At 41.5% G+C, this 18,264-nt stretch overlaps 2 protein-coding genes across 5 annotated transcripts in view; both read left to right on the top strand.

Annotated features, from left to right (window-relative positions):
- WDR47 (WD repeat domain 47) overlaps positions 1-4,049 on the top strand; it is a 58,695-nt gene extending 54,646 nt beyond the window's left edge. Inside the window, exons 14-15 of the mRNA XM_049880179.1 lie at positions 348-566; positions 2,712-4,049. Of these exons, the coding sequence (XP_049736136.1) occupies positions 348-566; positions 2,712-2,854 (362 nt within the window). The 3' untranslated portion in view covers positions 2,855-4,049. The remainder of the gene's footprint in view (positions 1-347; positions 567-2,711) is intronic.
- A 2,458-nt stretch (positions 4,050-6,507) lies between these two features.
- Positions 6,508-18,264, top strand: part of CLCC1 (chloride channel CLIC like 1) — a 28,335-nt gene continuing 16,578 nt past the window's right edge. Inside the window, exons 1-3 of one of the 4 annotated variants that reach the window (XM_049880183.1) lie at positions 6,613-6,648; positions 7,544-7,652; positions 17,853-17,995. In XM_049880183.1, coding sequence (XP_049736140.1) covers positions 17,864-17,995 — 132 coding nt within the window. In that variant the 5' untranslated portion in view covers positions 6,613-6,648; positions 7,544-7,652; positions 17,853-17,863. Of the gene's footprint in view, positions 6,649-7,543; positions 7,653-17,852; positions 17,996-18,264 lie in introns of all 4 variants that reach the window. The other 3 variants (XM_049880180.1, XM_049880181.1, XM_049880182.1) reach the window with 3 other exon arrangements.

The following is an 18,264-nucleotide window of genomic DNA, read 5'->3' on the forward strand; positions in this document are numbered from 1 at the left end:
TTCTGGACACTTACCTAGCAGTACAAAAAACAAACAAACAAACAAAAAAAAAGGGATTAAGAAAAGTGGCTGATCTATTGCACTATAGGTATACAATTTAGGAAGGCGTTCCCCCAAATGACTACAAATGGACTTTCTCATTCCTCACAGAATCTGGCTTCGTATCTTGCCCCTAAAAGGGGAAAGTGTTTATTGGCTGTTAGTTTGGATTTTTCCGTAACCGTGCAGTATTGATAAGTTACATTAAATTATTACTGTGTGGTATGGTTCAGTGAACATAATCAGCTGTGTTGCAATTTAACTATATTGATTTTTCCGTATTGAAATGTACATCCCTCTTGCCACAGGCAGTGCAGTGGCATCTGTAGCCGTAGACCCCAGTGGCCGTCTCTTAGCCACAGGCCAAGAAGATTCTAGCTGCATGTTGTATGACATAAGAGGAGGAAGAATGGTACAAAGTTATCATCCCCACTCCAGTGATGTTCGCTCTGTTAGATTCTCTCCTGGAGCTCATTACTTGCTAACAGGATCTTATGACATGAAAATAAAGGTGACAGACCTACAAGGTAATTTAGATCAACCCTCCTCCTCTTTTTCATCCTTTGCGTTCTATTTGGGATCCTTCTTTTTTGTTAATATGGTGTGATCGACTTTAACATTTTCAAATTTCAGTTTATGATATTTACTGAGCAGATGATTGGGACTGTGTTAAGATGGACTGTAGCAAACTATTAACTAGATGAGTGAATAATCTTATTTTTATTGTTAAATAGTTCTTAAAAGTATTTAAAAGAATCCACATTTGTTACAGTGAATCATTTTATTATGTGTTAAGTGATGACAGATGTTAAAATATGTATTTAAATACTCTTTTTTTGCTTTTACTTAAACTCATTAGTGTGCAAATTGTGTAATTATGTCTTCAGTATCTAGTTTTGTTTTTAAACAGTCATTAAACAAATATTTATTGTGTATCAACTAGGGATAGACAGACAGATGAACAAGACTGTTAACACCCTCCTTGATGGAGCTTACATTTAGAGGTCAATAAAAAGTAAACCAATAAATGATATGATTTTACTTGCTGACAAGTACTTTAAAAAAAATGATCAAGGTAGGAGATAGTGACTGGGGAGGCTAGGCTGGGAAGGCGATTTTAGAGAGGACAGTTAGAATGGATCTCTCTGGGAAATGCCATTTGAACAAAGACCTGCATGATGAGAAGGAGCAAGCCAAGCCAGGATCCTGGGAGAAAAGCCTAGCAAATATAAAGATGCTGAGGCAGGAATGAGCTTGGCATGTTCATGACAGTGCTGGAAGCCAGCATGGCTGGAACTTAGCGAATCAAGGAAGAGAGATGGGGGAGAACAATTACAGACAGGGTTTTTATAGGCATTTAGAAAGTATAAAGGGAAGCCTTTGGAGAATTTTAAACAGGGGAGTGATATGATCTGTATTACATTTTTAAAAGACAACCTTGAACTTGTAGGGAGAATGAATTTAAGGGGGCCAAGGGGAGAAGTAGAAATGTCAGTGAGAGGCTATTGGAACAGTTCAGGTAAGAGATAATGGTGGCTTGGATTAGGGTGCTAGAGGTGGAGGTGGTAGAAGTAATTGAATTTGAGATATATCAGTTTACTTGTATTAGATTTGGGGAGTGAGGTAAAAAGGAATCAAAGATGATTCCAAGGTTTTTGGCATAAGCAACCAGATGGTGCTATTGAGATGAGGAAGACAGGCAGGGGAGGAACAGGTTTAGAGAAGAAAATCAAGTTCGGTTTAGACATGTTGTTGGGTTTAAGATGACTATCAGACAGTTGGAAACCCAAGTGGTGTAGTGATTAAGAGCTACAGCTGCTAACCAAAAGGTCTGCAGTTCGAATCCACCTGGTGCTCCTTGGAAACTCTATGGGGCAGTTCTACCCCGTCCTGTAGGATCACTATGAGTTGGAATCAACTCGACAGCAGTGGGTTTGGGTTTTTTTTTTTTTTAATCAGACAATCAGGAGCCCTTGTGGTGCAGTGGTTTAGCTCTTGGCTGCTAACAGAAAGGTTGGCGGTTTGAACCAACCAGCGGCTCAGTGGGAGAAAAGACCTGGTGATCTGTACCCATAAAGATTACAGCCTAGGAAACCCTATGTGGCAGTTCTACTCTCTGCCCTGTAGGGTTGCTATGAGTCAGAATCGACTCGACGACATACAACATCATAAAATCAAATGAGATATCAAATAGCTATTTGGATACTAGTCTGTAGCTCAGGTGAGCTCCAGCTTCAAGACAGGAGATAAAATGTGGGAATCATAAGTATACAACTGGCCATGTACTCAGATGAAATTTCTTAGGAAGTGAGATAGAAAGGAAGCAGAAGAAATCTGAGGGCTGACTTTTGGAATTCACCAGTCTTTCTGACCAAAGTCAGGAAGGAAGAGAAGGAAAGCAAAGGAGACTGAGATATGGAGTGGCACAAAGTCAAGAGAAGCCAAGAGAGAGTTCCAGGAAGGAGTGGCCAGCTGTGTCAAATGTTGCTATCTGTGTTACTACATATTAGTAATGCAATTAGGCATTCAGTAGTTTATCCCCATTCAAACCTTTCTATTTATTACATTAATGTAATTTAGGATATTTTATATTAATGTCTTAATAGGAGGTCTGTAAAATCTATGGATAGACTTACGTTGCATTATAAATCAACAATTCTTTTTCAATCTAGGGGACCTCACGAAGCAGCTTCCAATCATGGTGGTGGGGGAGCACAAGGACAAAGTGATTCAGTGTCGATGGCACACCCAGGATCTTTCCTTCCTGTCGTCCTCTGCAGACAGAACTGTCACCCTCTGGACTTACAACGGGTAGAGTACAGCTGCAGTCAGTCTATGCAGTGAAAGCACAGACAGTTCAGACTACTGAGTTGTGACAATGACAAATTTGAAGAACAGAGACTGATGAGGAAGCGGCTTAGCACGAGGAGACCCCCTGTTACCATTTATCCCCTTGATAGGAGGTGTTGGGTGGTGGTATTCTGCCGTGCTTCCACATGAGTTCGTGCTTCTGTGACCTGCTATTTGTAGTCTCCTTGCCAAAGTCTGCGTAAGAGCTCTTATGTTGTCAGTGTGCACTCCAAGTCATGGTGGACGACGTGTTTACGGTTTAGTATTAAATGCATTCCTTGGTCTTTGCCTAAATAACAGTTTTATATACACATTGAAACTGAACTTTAAGTATATTATTATATGTAATGCAGCCAAGTTCTACGCAGGTTAAACATAGGTGTTCAGAAATTACTTTTGATCTTCTCACAGTCCCATGCTATTGTGTCACCTCTCAGCTAGAGGTGAGAATTTTATATGTATCTCTCAAAAATTAAACGGTGTTTTCAGTAAGGATCATTATGGAGGTTAAAGATGGATAAGAAACTGCTTCTTAGTTCATTATGTGACATAGGCTTTTTTTTTCCTTAAACCAGAGATATGACTGTTAGTTTGTTACATTGTTTTGTTTCAGGCTAAAAGGTGTTTGCTTCAGAGACTTGTTAATTTCAATATTTTGAATGCAACAAGATACCTCCCTTGCAAACTGTACTGTGGAAGCAGAGCAGCGGCAGTTATGTGATGCAACACTTGATGGTACAGTAAATTTACTGGCCAGCATTTTTCCTCCTTAAAAAAGATTAAAAAAAAAAGAATTGCCATAGACCATAGCATGGCTTGAAATGCTATGTCTGCATGATAATTTAAAATGGAAAATTTAAACTTTGCACTCCAAAAGCTTATTTGGATCTTTTTCTTGCACTGTTTTATGTAATGCAGAATAATTTTATTTCTACAGGATTGTAGATCCTAACATTTATGTATCTTTATTTTCATATCGTACAGTAATTTTACTTTAAATTATTAAATAGGCTACCTTATTTATTTTAAATGCAGTTGAGTTGGTTCTAATTATTGAACTGTCTGTGCAGTGTATGTAGCAAGCATTTTTAACTGTTGTATACAAGTGGAAAGGGTATTAGAAGTGTAACTGTGCTATTATTTCAATAAAGACCTCTCGACACCTAAAACTTTAGTTTCTCGGTGTGTCGGTTTGCTGGTGCTTTCAGAACAGAAATACTACAAGTGGGTGACTTTAAAGAACCAAAATTTGTTTTCTCACAGCTCTTAACAACAACAAAACCCATTGCCATCAAATTGATTCCAACTCATAGCGACCCTATAGGACAGAGCGCCTGGTGGATTCGAAGTGCTGACCATTTGGTTAGCAGCCGTAGCTCTGGAGGCTAAAAACCCCAATCAGGGTCTCAGCCATATGGATTCCTTCTATGGGTTTCTTCCCTGTTTTCTGGTGACTACGATCAGTTCTTGATGATCCTTAGCACTCCTTGGTGTTCCCTGGCATCTGTATTCCCCCTATGTGTGGCTCTGTGGCATTCTCCTCCTTTTTTTAACTCAAAAGTGATTAGGTTCAGGACCCATCCTACTCTGGTATGATCTCACATAACAAAGGAAAAATCATATGTCCAAATAGGATCACATCTACAGGTACAGGGACCAGGACTTCAATACGTATTTTAAGGACACAATTCAATCCAGCACACTCAATGTCTGTGGTTTTCGGGTTACAGTGTTATTTTTCAAGTTTACTGGGAGGTAGTGTGGTCCAATGGATGAACCCCATATTGTTTCTTTCTAAAGTTCTTCCATAACTTGCTTTTTATCCCTTGGGAAATGCACAACACATTCTGTCTCTTTTATCCAAGATTAAGAGAAGTTTTCTATTCAGAATGTGAGAGTTGACTAATAAAGCCTGACAAAATGTATAAATTGTAACTTATGCTACGAATATGTTGAATTGGGTGTTTTAGAAGGAAATGAAATCTAGTTACCTTGTGGGCGTTCAGTACATACACAGTTTTCCTACATCTCAGGTACACAAAAGGCACGTCTGCTAAAAGTAGGCCAGTCTCTCTTCTTTAGTTTACTTTCATTCTTAATTTCACATGTAGTTATTAGCAGGCCATTAGTGTTAAGTTTAAAAGTAGGACAAAGGGCGATTTCTTGATAAAAACTAGCTCAACTTATGGTGAAAAAGTTTATAAAATAACATATTCTATCTTCATCACTGTCAAGGAGAAAACTTTAAGATCCTCCTAGATATGGGTGTGGAATTAATTTCTCTTACTGCAGTACGTTAGATAAGCATTAGAAAGTGACTTATTTCAATATCTGGTCATATATGTCCTTTTTCCTTGCTGTCCACACTGCCTTCTGCATGTGCTGCTGTTACCTTGGAGTTGATTCCAACACTCACGGTGACCCAATGTGTGCAGAGCGGAGCTGTTCCGTAGGGTTTCCAAGGCTATGACCTTTGGAGGCAGATAGCCAGGCCTTCTTCTGAGGCTTTTCTGGGTTTGTTCTAATGGCCAACCTTTCAAGCACTAGAGTGCTTAACCATTTGTACCACAGAGGGATTCCCCTTCTGCATGTAGCGGTACTGAATAGACTTTTTTTTTCTAACCTCGAACTTTCTTTTATTGTAAAAATAAACACAGCTTGGCATTTGCCAATTCAACATTTTTTAAGGTGTACAATTCAGTGATATCAATTACATTAATCATATTGTGTAATCATCACATAATCATTGTCAAATTTCCTGCCACCATAAACAGAGACTGTTAAAAGTGACTTCTCCTTTCTCTCTCACTCTGCTCCTTGGTTACCACTAACAAGTTTTGATCTCTTTACATTTGCCTCTTATTTCATATCAGAGATCATACAGTATTTGTCCGTTTGTGATTGACATTTCAGTCCCTGTGTTTTCAAGGCTCATCCATGTTGTAGCCGATGTCAGGACTTCATTTTATGTGAAGAGGCTCCTGAAGGGTTGGTTGGGTAATGAGAGGACTGAAATAACGTTCATTTTCGAAATCTTTTTCAGTTGGAGTGCGGGGAGGCGGGGTTAGGATGGGGATGCTATGCAGAGGTTAACTCTTCTATGGGAGCTTCAGAGGTCTGATTCGAATTTTATTTTTAAAAAAAATTCTAATAAGCAAAATGCACACTCAAGCGTACTGAATTATATACCAAATTTTAACACTTTTAAATTCGTTGTCATTTAATTTACTTTCATGTACACCTCTGAATAAGACTTCTCTTGAAGTTCCCTGAGATTGCAAGGCCATTAGTTGAAGACAAAGACAAAATGTGCAACTACTCCATACTGTGCAATCCGCACCCCTCCCCGCCCCCAAATATGGAACTATCGTCATCATCACCATTACCTTTCTTTTAAATAAATAAAAAGTCTCAAAACAGATTTCCGGTTTTCACTGCAAATGTTGCACACCTGGATTTATAAAATAAATCGATACTAAAAATAGCTTTGAATCCGTTTTCCGTACTCGGGATCCACGTAAAGACTGCATCTGAAGAGGGAGGTCCCCTGCCGTAACCAAGCGAGCCGCGGCCGACCCCGCCTCCTGGCCGGCCAATCAGCCGCGGGCCGAGCGAGTCGATGAGGAGGCGCCAGAGGCCGGCGCGCTCCGAACCGCTCGGCGGCTTCCGGGGGCGGCTCGCCATCTTCTGCGGCCTGCCCGGGCAGGTGTCTTCCGGGAGAGGCCGGCGGGCGACTCGAGGCGTGCATGTACGTGGTGGGTGAGTTTGCCCCGCCGCGGGGGGCGGGCGGCGGGCGGCGGGGCGGCTGGGGCTGCGGGTTCGGATCCGGCGGGTCCCGCTCGCGGACGGTCGGGGAGCCAAGGGAGGCTGCGGGCACTGACGGGGCGAGGGCCACGGTTGCGCTGCGCTGGGCGACTCGGACCTGTGGGGCGACTTGGGCATTCGTCATTGACTAGGGGGGGCGGGCGAAACCTCCTTCCCTACCTCCCGGCCCAGCTGGCTGCCTTACCTCTGGTTGCCACACGGATGCTGTTGGGTTACGTGGGTCGGAGAGCGGCCTGGGGAAAGGGACAAGCTAGTGCAAAGCAAGACCCGAGCGAACGTTGCATTTTGTTGGCTTAGATTATCTGTGAAAACTTTAAGCTTAATTTGAGCAAATAGTTCAGTCAGCAAAATACTTGTAATTTTCAAAACCCCACATCCAGTTTGAATGTAAAAAGTTAAGAGTGTTAAACAGGGTAAAAAAAATAGCGTTAAGCCTTTGCATTAATGACTGAGTGGTGAAGAACAGTTCACGTGTTCTCAGTGACTGTTTCTTGAAGTGTGGTCCACAGACTAGCATCGTTATCATCAGAGAACTTCTTAGAAATGCACGTTCTACAGCTCCGGGGCCTGGGGCCCAGCACTCTAACGAGCCGTCCAGATGATTCACATATGTGCTGAAGCGAACTAAATTGCCAACCCCTGACTTTTATGCCATGGTAACATATTCCAAAACCACTTGCCCTTGCGGGGACTCTGGCTCATGGCGACACCAAGTGTGTGAGACTAGAACTGGGCTCCGTACGGTTGTCAGTGGCTGACTTTTCAGAAGTACATTGCCAGGTCTTTCTTCCAAGGTGCCTCTACCTGTACTAAACCCCTTGCCTTCCAGTCCATTCCAGCTCATGGTTACCCAGTATGGACTCAAACCTCCAGCCTTTCTGTTAGCAGCTGAGTGTGTTAACTGTTTGCAACACCCAGGGACCCCACGGAAAGTATAGGTTAGTACAAAATTTGTATTATACAAGTTAGTTTTGCCTTCCCCGCTAGATGTGTAAATTAGTTGAAATCAGATTTTTCTACTCTGCCATTTTCTGCTCAGCGGAAGGCAGTCTACATGGAGATCTCAGTCTTCCCCTGGTAGCTCTCCAGTCTAGTAACTCATGTTACCACCCACTCTGTGTTGAGATGTGGGTCTAGCAGTTCTTCTCCACCCTCTCTGAGACCCCATCATCTCTGAGTAGCGCCTCAATGCTACTAGTACCTTGCCATGGAGAAATAGCTTAGGTAAGGGATAAGAGCATAGCTCTGGAGCCAGCTTAGGTGCTACCACTAACTAGCTGGGTGACCTCAGGCAAGTTACTTGTTTTCCTAATAAATAAAATGAAAATATAAGAGTTCTACTTCCTGGAGTTTTTGTGAAGGTTAATTTATTAATGCATGTAACTGCTTGTCACAAAGTAGGTACTCAATTTTTAGCTACTGTTGCTCATATCAAAGCCTGACACAGGTGAGAAAAATGACAAGAATACTAGAAATTGGGAAGAGACTAGTATGTGTTAACAAGTAGTAGAATAACAGGTGCCACCGTTACACTAAATCATCATAAGATGGTTACTTATCCTTAAGACTTTGCTACTCATGTGTGGCTTGTGGACCAACATCTCCAGCATCACCAGGAGCGCGTTAGAGATAGACTTACTCAATCTTGTTTTTCAGCACGATCCCCAGCAGGTTTGGGGATGCAGCTTTGTTTGGAGGGAGTGTGAGATTGGTTGAAAGATTTTTCAAGGAGCTCCAGCCTCAAATCAGTGACCATAGGGATCTGGTAGGAGGGCTTGTATTTTCACCTGATTCTACTATTCTGCCTCACCGCCCCCCCCCCACCCCCCCGCCCTGCTCTTCCAAAATTTCTAACCTCCCTCTCCCTAAGGATCTTTTTTAAAAAATATTTTATTATGTTTTAGGTGAAGGTTTACACAGCAAATTAGTTTCCCACTGAACAATTCATACACAAGTTGTTACAGTCCCTTCAGTGTGTCAGCACTCTCAAACCATTTCTGTTCCACCTGCCCAGTTTCCCTGCCCCTTCTTGCTTTCTCATCATTGCTTTTGGGTAAATAATGACCATTTGGTCTTGTATAGTTGATTGTTTAAAGCACATTCCTCACCAGTGTTGTTTATTTTATAGGCCAATGTATCATTTGCCTGAAAGGTCATTTCGGGGAGTGGTTTCATTTCCAGTTTAAAGAGGTATCTTAGGGCAATAGTCTTGGAGGTTCTTCTAGTCTCTGTCAGTCCAGTAAGTCTGGTCTTTTTTTGTGAATTTGAGTTTTGTTTTACATTTTTCTCCCATTCTTTCTGGGACCTTATTTTGTGTCCCTGGTCAGAACATCAGTAGTGGTAGCCAAGCACCATCTAGTTCTTCTGGTCTTAGGCCAGAAGAGGCTGTGGTTAGCTTGGGCCATTAGTCTTATGGAGTAATTTCTTGAGTCTTTGGTTTCCTTCACTTTCCTTTGTTCCAGATGGGAAGGGAGCAATAGTGGTATCTTAGATGGCCACTTGCAAGCTTTAAGACCCCAGCTGCTACTCACCAAACTAGGATATAGAACATTATCTTTATGAACTAAGTCATGACAATTGATGTAGTTGTCCCATGACCCTATGGCCCTGAGCCTTCAAACCCACTAAATCTGTCCCAAAAGGTGTTTAGGAAATATCCGTAACTGTGCCCCCTATGTACTTTATCATGTATATGAATATACAGCACATACAAATATGTAAATATATATGCACACAAATATAACTGTACATGTATGCGCATGTACTCCCATACCTATGTAGCATACATACCTACGTATATAACTACTCACATATTTTTTGCTTGTTATTACTGTTGTTGCAAAATTGTATATATTGTAGCATTTACCATAGTTGCCCTTTATTCTCGCGGGCCTCGCAGTGTCTTGATTTTCCTTGGTCACGTTGTGCTGACTTCCCCCATACTATGTATTGCCTTTCCCTCACCAGAAGTAACACGTGTCTACCATTGTGAGGATGGAGCAGGACCAGACAGTGTTTATTCTGTTTTACATAGGGTTGCTGAGTCAGAAGCGACACCTAACAACAACTATTTAGCAAGTGATTCTCCCCCTCCCTCTCCTATCTCTGGTAGCCATCAAAGAACGTTGCTCTCTGTGTGTACACCGATTCTTGACTTTTTATAAAAGTGGTAGCATACAATATTTTACCTTTTGTGTTAGGGTTGCTATGAGCTGGAATCAGCTTGATGGCAACGAGTACGGGTGTGTTTGCCGTATTTCGCTCAGCATAATGTCCTCCAGATTCATCCACGTCGTTAGATGTTTTGCGGACTCATCATTGTTCTCTGTTGTTGTGTAGTATTCCATTGTATGAATGTACCACAATTTGTTTATGCATTCATCTGTTGATGGGCACTTAGGTTGTTTCCACCTTTTTGCTGTTGTGAATAATGCTGTAGTGAACATGGGTGTGCATATGCCTATTTGTATCACTGCTTTTATATCTCTAGGATATATATGTAGAAGTAAGATTGCTGGATCTTAAGGTATTTCTATTTCTGGCTTTTCGAGGAAGTGCCACAACATTTTCCATAGTGGTTGTACTATTATACAATCCCAGCAGCAGTGTATAAGAGAGTCCCAGTCTCCTCATAGTCTCACCAGCATTTGTAGTTCTCTGTTTTTTTGACCAGTGACATTTTTGCAGGAGTGAGATGGTATCTCATTGTAGTTTTGATTTGCATCTCTAATGGCTAGTGATCTTGAGCATCTCTTCATGTGTTTGTTAGCTGCCTGACTGTCTTGTTTGGTGAAGTGTTTGTTCATGTTCTTTGCCCATTCTTGGCTGGATTGTTTGTCTTTTTGTTGTTAAAGTTTTCTATATATTTTAGATGTTAGACCCTTGTCAGACATGCTGTTACCAAAAATTTTTTCCCAATCTGTAGGTTCTCTTTTTATTCTTTTGCTAGTCTTTTGATGAGCATAAATATTTAATTTTTAGGAGGACCCAGTTATCTAGTTTATCTTCTGTTTGTGCATTTTTGATTGTGTTTGATAGTATATTTATGTCAAAAATTAGGACCCCTAGCTTTGTCCCTACGTTATATTCCAGGAACTTTGTTGTCTTAGCTTTAACATTTAGGTCTTTGATCCATTTTGAGTTAGTTTCTGTGTATGGTGTGAGGTATGGATCCTGTTTTATTTTTCTGCAAATTAATATCCAGTTTTGGCAGCACCGTTTGTTAAAGAGACTATCTCTGCCCCGTTGAATGGACCTTAACCCTTTGTCTAAGATGAGCTGTCCGTAGATGGATAGATTTACTTCTGGGTTCTAGTTCTGTTCCATTGGTCTATGTGTCTGTCGTTGTACCAGTACCAGGCTGTTTTAATGCTGTGGCTGTATAGCAAGTTCTGAGATTGGGAAATGTGAGGCATCCTACTTTATTTTTGTTCTTCAATACTGCTTTAGCTATTTGGGGCCTCTTTCCTTTCCATATAAATTTAGAGATGAGTTTTTCCATTTCCTTAAAAAATGTTGGGATCTGGATTGGGATTGCATTATATCTATAGATCCCTCTGGGTAGCATTGACATTTTCATAATGTTAAGCCTTCCAATCCATGAGCAGGGGATGTTTTTCCATTTACGTAGCTCTCTTTTTGTTTCTTGCAGTAGTGTTTTGTAGTTTTCCTTGTATAAGTCTTTTACATCCCTGGTTAGATTTATTCCTAGGTATTTTATCCTTTTGGGGGCTATTGTAAATGGTATTGTTTTCTTGATTCCCTTTTCGGAGTTCTCCTTGTTAGTGTAGAGGAACCCAACTGATTTTCGTATGTTGATCTTGTATCCTGCCACTTTACTGAACTCTTCTACTAGCTCTATCTAGTACCTTTCTTGTGGAATCTCTGGGATTTTCTGTGTATAGGATCATGCCATCTATGAATAGGGATAGTTTTACTTTTTGCTTACCAATTCGCATATGCTTTTTCTTTTTCTTGAGTTATTGCTCTGGATAGAACATCTAGTACAGTATTGAATAAGAGTGGTGACAGTGGGCATCCTTATCTTGTTCCCATTCTTTCATCATTTCTGCATTGTTAATCTCTGTTATTTGCTCTGGAGTCAGTTCTGACTGTAGCGAGTATATAGGGCAGAGTAGAATTGTTTTATAGGGTTTCCTAGACCATAGTCTTTATCGGAGGAGATCATCAGGTCTTTTCTCCTGCAGAGCTGCTGGTGGGTTGCAACCACTGACCTTTTGGTTAGCAGCTGAACACTTTACCCATTGTGCTAGCAGGGCTCCTTTGCTAATCTGTAGCCCTGAACAGCATCGGTGAAAAACAAGGCTCCAGGGATTGACAGGATACCAATTGAGATGTTTCAACAAATGGATGCTGCGCTGGAGGTGCTCACTTGTCTGTGCCAAGAAATTTGGAGAACAGGTGCCTGGCCAGCTGACTGGAAAAGATCCATATTTGTGCCCATTCCAAGGAAAGGTGATTTGACAGAATGCGGAAATTATTGAGCAATATCATTAGTATTACATACAAGTAAAATTATGCTGAAAATCATTCAAAAGCTATTGCAGCAGTATATCGACAGGGAATTGCCAGAAATTCAAGCCAGATTCAGAAGAGGACATGGAATGAGGATTATCATTGCTGATATCAGATGGATCCTACTTGAAAGCAGAGAATACCAGAAAGATGTTTACCTGTGTTTTATTGACTATGTAAAGATCATAACAAATTATGGGTAACATTCTGAAGAATGGGAGTTCCAAAACACTTAATTTGTGCTCATGTGAAACCTGTACATAGACCAGGAGGCACTCACTTGAACAGAACAAGGAGATACTGCGTGGTTTTAAGCCAGGAAAGTGTGTGTCAGGGTTGTATCCTTTCATCATACTTCGTATGCTGAGCAAATAATCTGAGAATCTGGACTATATGAAGAAGAATGATGGGACATCAGGATTGAAGGAACACTCATCAACAACTTGTTATATGCAGATGACACAACCTTGCTTACTGAAAGTAAAGAGGACTCAAAGCACTTACTGACAAAGGTCAAAGACCATAGCCTTCGTATGGATTGCACCTCAATATAAAAAAAAAAAAAAATCCTCACAACTGGACCAGTAAATAACATCACGATAACTGGAGAAGATATTGAAGTTATTGAGGATTTCGTTTTACCTGGATCCATGATCAACACCCATGGAAGCAGCAGTCAGGAAATCAAACAATGTATTATATGGGGCAGATTTGCTGCAAAAGACCTCTTTAAAATGTTAAAAAGCAAAGGTGTCAATTTGAGGACTAAGGTGCGCCTGACCCAAGCTGTGTTTTCAGTCACCTCATATACATGCGAAAGCTGGACAGTGAATAAGGAAGACCAAAGAAGAATTGACCCCTTTGAGTTATGATGTCGGTGAAGAATATTGAATATACAATGGACTGCCAAAAAAATGAACGAATCTGTCTTAGAAGAAATCCAGCTGGAATGCTCCTTGGAAGCAAGGATGGCGAGACTTCATCTTACATACCTTGGACATGTTATCAGGAGGGACCAGTCCCTGGAGAAGGACATCATGCTTGGTAAAGTGAAGAGTCAGTGAAAAAGAGGAAGACCCTTAACGGGATGCATTGACACAGTGGCTGCAACGATGGGCTCAAGCATACCGGTGATTGTGAGGATGGCACAGGACTGGGCAGTGTTTCATTCTGTTGTATGTAGGGTCGATAGGAGTTGGAATCAACTCCATGACACCTAACAACTAACAGCTTTGGACAATGCCTAGTCTACTATTTTGCACTGGATATGCCGATCATTATTAGAGAAAGTAGCATAATTGTCAGTAACATGGTTTTTGAGGCCTTAGCTTAAACTCAGCTGCTTGACAGGCTTTTTATTCATCCCACTTTGTGCTATGGGCTGGACACAGGATTTACATCCATGAGCCAAGAGGAAAAGGTCCTTGCCCTGAAAGAGTTTATAGTCAGGCAGGGTAGTCAGGTATAATCGAGTAAGGTATAACTAGGACAAGAGGCAATTATAATCCACTAGTCAGTTCTGTGACCAGGGCCTGGCACCAAACAGGTTTACAAACACTTGCTGAATGAACAGTCAGGAGGTAAGGGAGACCATGAGATCTCAGGCTCATCTGGGACTCTCAGGAAAGGCTTCCCTGGGGCAGAACCATCTAGGTGAGACCTGAGCACTCTGGCCAGGGTACCAGGGGGTTAGTGTGTTCCAACTGAAGTGCAGATCTCTGTTCTCTCAGCCTCACTTCCCTACACACCGTGACGCCCTGTCTTTCTAGCTGGGTACTTCACTGTCTGCTTGATAGCATACCATGTGAACTTGGTCAGTTTTTCTTTTTACTTTAGAAACTCTTTACCTTCATTCCTCCCCATTCATTTATATATATATATATATGTATGTATGTATAAAATATATATATATGTTTCTATATATAGTATATAACTGTGTTGCCTATGAAAAGCCTTTCCCGTAGCCTTGATTTCATACTGTCCCATCTTGTTGAGCCTCTACTCAGTTTGTTTACCCCCGTGTCAACTCTACCTGAATTCTTCCCTTTTAACTGTCCCTGTCAGGCTTTTGTCTCCGCCACCCCGTTAAACCTGCTGTACCAAATCAGTCTGTTGCCCTCTGATTACCTGACCTTTCAGCAGCATTGGACACTATTGTCTGTTCTCTCCTTTCTTCGCTTGCCTTCGGGAATATTCCCTCTCCTGGTTTTCTCCCTGCCTCACTGGCTGCTCTTTGGCAATATTTCTTGCCAGCTCTCCCTCTTTCTGACCTCTGAAGGGTGGCATGCCCCAGGCCTTGGTCTTTTGTCCTCATACTAGGTCTGTTTAGGTGTTGTTAAACCCCATGCCTTTAAACTCCATCTACATCCAGTGACTCACACGTGTTTCCGTAGCCCACTTCTCTCAGTTCTACTCTGCCTGCTCGACACTTCTTCTTGGACATCCAGTAGACACCCTAGATTTACTATGTCCAAAATAGACTCTTGATCTTTCAGAACTCAGCATCTTCCCCTAAACCTCTTGCAATCTTTCTCATTCTCCCAGTTGCTCAGGTCACAAACCTAGAAGTCATCCTTTATCTTCTCTTATTCCTCTTACATCCAATTTATCAGCAATTTCTGCAGCATATTTCTGTATTAGGGTAGCCAAGGTGCTGTAAAGAAGCCCCCAAATCTCAGTGACTTAATCGTAAAAAATTTATTTTTGCTCATATGAAAGTCAAAAGGTGTGTTCCCACGTAGTGGGCAGTCTTCCATGTGGTAATTTAGGGACCCATTTAGTTTGCCTCTGCCCTCTTCTAGGCCCAGTGTCCTCTGCATTCCCTGGTGGGTGGAGAAAGCCGGCAGAGGATCACATGTGGGAGGCTTTTAGGGCCAGACCTGGGTGTCATGCATTTTCCTTCGACTCCTGTTGCCTTGGCCAGAACTTAATTGACACGTGGCCATACTTACCTGGGAGAGAGGCTGGCATGCATAGTTGGCATGCATCCAGAAATAAGAAATGTGCTTGGTGACCCATTAGCTGGTCTTTGCCACATGTAGTAAGGTCTACCTATAAACTACAGATTTTCTGAATCTGACCGTTTCTCAACACCTTTGCTGTTACCTTAGTTCATGCTGCTTCATGTCCAGCTGTACTGCTGCATATCCTCTCTGCTAGTCTCTTGCTTTTGTTCTTACATTCCAATCTCCACATAGCAGCCAGAGTAATTTCTTTTAGAATGTGAATCAGATTCTTTACTGCCTTACTTAATAACCTCTAGTAGCTTCCTGTTACACTTAGATTAAAAACCATACTCCTTACCTTATTGTGGCCTACCACATCGCCAGCTCATTCACAAGACCCCAGCCCTCCTTGATGTCCTTCGAATGCTTCAACCTTACTCCCCACTCAGGGCCTTTATATTTGCTGTGTCCTCTGTGTGGATATTCTCCCAAATCTCAATGTGGTTAGCATCTTACCATTTTTCTGCTTAAATGTTGTTTTGGTTATCTACTGCTATGTGACAAACCACCCTAAAAGTTAGTGGCCTCAAACAACCATTTTATTATCTCTCATGACTCGGGGGGGTTTACAGCGCTTGGCTGGGCTCGGCTGGGTGGCATTTCTATTCTATGTGATGTTGACCGGGTTTGCAAGAACCACGGAGATGGCTCACCCACATGGCTGGGAATTGATGCTGGCTGCCAGCTGGGAATGTGGTGGAGCACCTATATATGGCCTTTTCATGTGGCTTAGCCATCTCACAGTGTGGCAGTTGGATTCCAAGAGGGGACGTCCCAAGAGCAAGCATTCCAAAAGGATTAGGTAAAAGCCACCAATCCTCTCGTAGGCTAGGCTCTGAACCGGCACAGCATCACTTCCACCATGTTATTTTGACTGAGTAGTCACACAGGCAGCCGGGATTCAGGAGGAGGGGAAATCAACTCCATCTCTCAGTGCGGAGAGTGACAAAGAATTTGTGACCACCGTTAATCTAAGAGGCCTTCCCTAAAATACCCAACACCACCTAATCTGTCTGCCCCGTTGTCCTGCTTTATTTTCTTTATAGGACTTATCACTATCTGGAATTATATTATTTGCCAACTTATTCCTTCTAGAATACAAGTCTCTTGAAGAAGACCTGGCCTGGCTAGTTTCCTGTTATCCCTGTCACTTAAGACAGTGCCTGGTCTACAGTAGTTATTTAGTAAATGTTGACTAAGTGAATGTTGAACTTTTCCTCCAAACCGTATTCTCATTCTGAATTTCCCTTTTAAGTTAATGATATCATCATCTTCACTGTCAGTAGGACTTGAAAGCTTGGAGTCATGTTTACCACCTTCCTTTTCCCTTCCTTCTTGTGTAGTCACTTAGGTCTGTGGAATTAATCTTCAAAATGTGTCATGTGGTGGTCTTTTTGTTCTCACTGCACACCTTTTCAGACCAACTATCACATCCTTTTTCTACTTCAGCCTCCTTGTTGGACTGTCTGTATTCAGATTTTTCCTGTCATATGCATTCTGTACACTTGATACGGTTTGATCTTTCTGAAATGAAGCTCCTGTCACTTTTTTTTTTTTACACTTAAAATTACAGTTTTATTATAAAGGGTACAAACCAGGACCAGGATATAAATAAGAGCTGTGCAGGGTGAGGTCTGGGAGGGTCTCCGATGAGGAGATTCCTGATTCCAGGGGATGCGTTACGCTCTGGTGAGTCAGTGTCTGTCACCAACAAGGAAGCTCTTATGCGCTTCAGCATCCAGAGTGTTTATTGGGGTTTCATTACTTGTTGCTGCTGTTAGCTGCTGTAAAGTCAGCTCCAAACTCTTGGCGACACCATGCACAACGGAACATGGACGATTGTGATCCATAGCGTTTTTAGTGGCTGATTTTGGAAATATATCTCCAGGCCTTTCTTCTGAGCTCCCATCACTCTTGAAAGCTAGAGTGAGCTGATGAATTTAGGCATAAGCCTTACTCTGGCACTGTCATCAGAGCCTGTCTCTTTAGCTATCCTCTCCCTTATTCCTTGCTTCACCTCTCAGCTCTACACAACTGCCAGTCTCCTTTCTATCTCTAGATTTGCATATTCTGGATATTTCATATAAATGGTATCATATAATATGTGGTCTTTTGTGAATGGCTTCTTTCACTTAGTATAGTGTTTTCAAGGTTCATCCATGTTGTAGCATGTGTCAGTACTTCATTCCTTTTTGTGGCTTAATAATATCCCACTGTAGGGATATATCACATTTTGTTTATCTGTTCATCAGCTGAGTTGTTTCCACCTTTTGGTTTTTATGAATAATGCTGCACTAGACATACATGTGCAGGTGTTTGTGTTTGGCTATATACCTACGAGTAGAATTACTGGGCCATGTGGAAAAAATCTATTTTCTTATTGTCTCAATGAGAATATGTGTGTGTCCGTATATGTTAATACCATTTTACTGAATATTTTAATTTTATGTACTCTCCTTAATTACTATTTGGAAGGTAAGCCTTATCTTAATGCTGAAGAGAAGTAGATAAAGTTTTTTTTTATTATAAAATGGTTCCTTTTAAAAATAATTATATGGTGTTATTGGGTATATCTGTATTTAAAAAAATTTTTTTCAGGCTTGTACAGGATGCTGTGTTCTTTGCTCCTTTGTGAATGTCTGTTGCTGATAGCTGGCTATGCTCATGATGATGACTGGATTGACCCTACAGACATGCTTAACTATGATGCTGCTTCAGGAACGATGAGGAAATCTCCTCAGGTAATAAAAAAAGTGTGTGTATAAGACTTTATCAGTTCTATGGTGGAGGTAGTCAGTTTTTCTTGTTGTTTTACACAGAACTATGAGAGTCATGGAGTCATGAAGTCATGGAGCCCTGGTGGCACAGTGGTTAAGAGCATGGCTGCTAACCAAAAGGTCAGCAGTTTGAATCTACCATCCGCTCCTTGGAAACCCTCTGGGGCAGTTTTACTCTGTCCTATGGGGTCATTGTGAGTCGGAATCAACTTGACAGCAATGGGTTTTTATGA

This window comes from Elephas maximus, chromosome 3 (assembly GCF_024166365.1).
Source record: "Elephas maximus indicus isolate mEleMax1 chromosome 3, mEleMax1 primary haplotype, whole genome shotgun sequence".
Lineage (NCBI taxonomy): Eukaryota > Metazoa > Chordata > Mammalia > Proboscidea > Elephantidae > Elephas > Elephas maximus.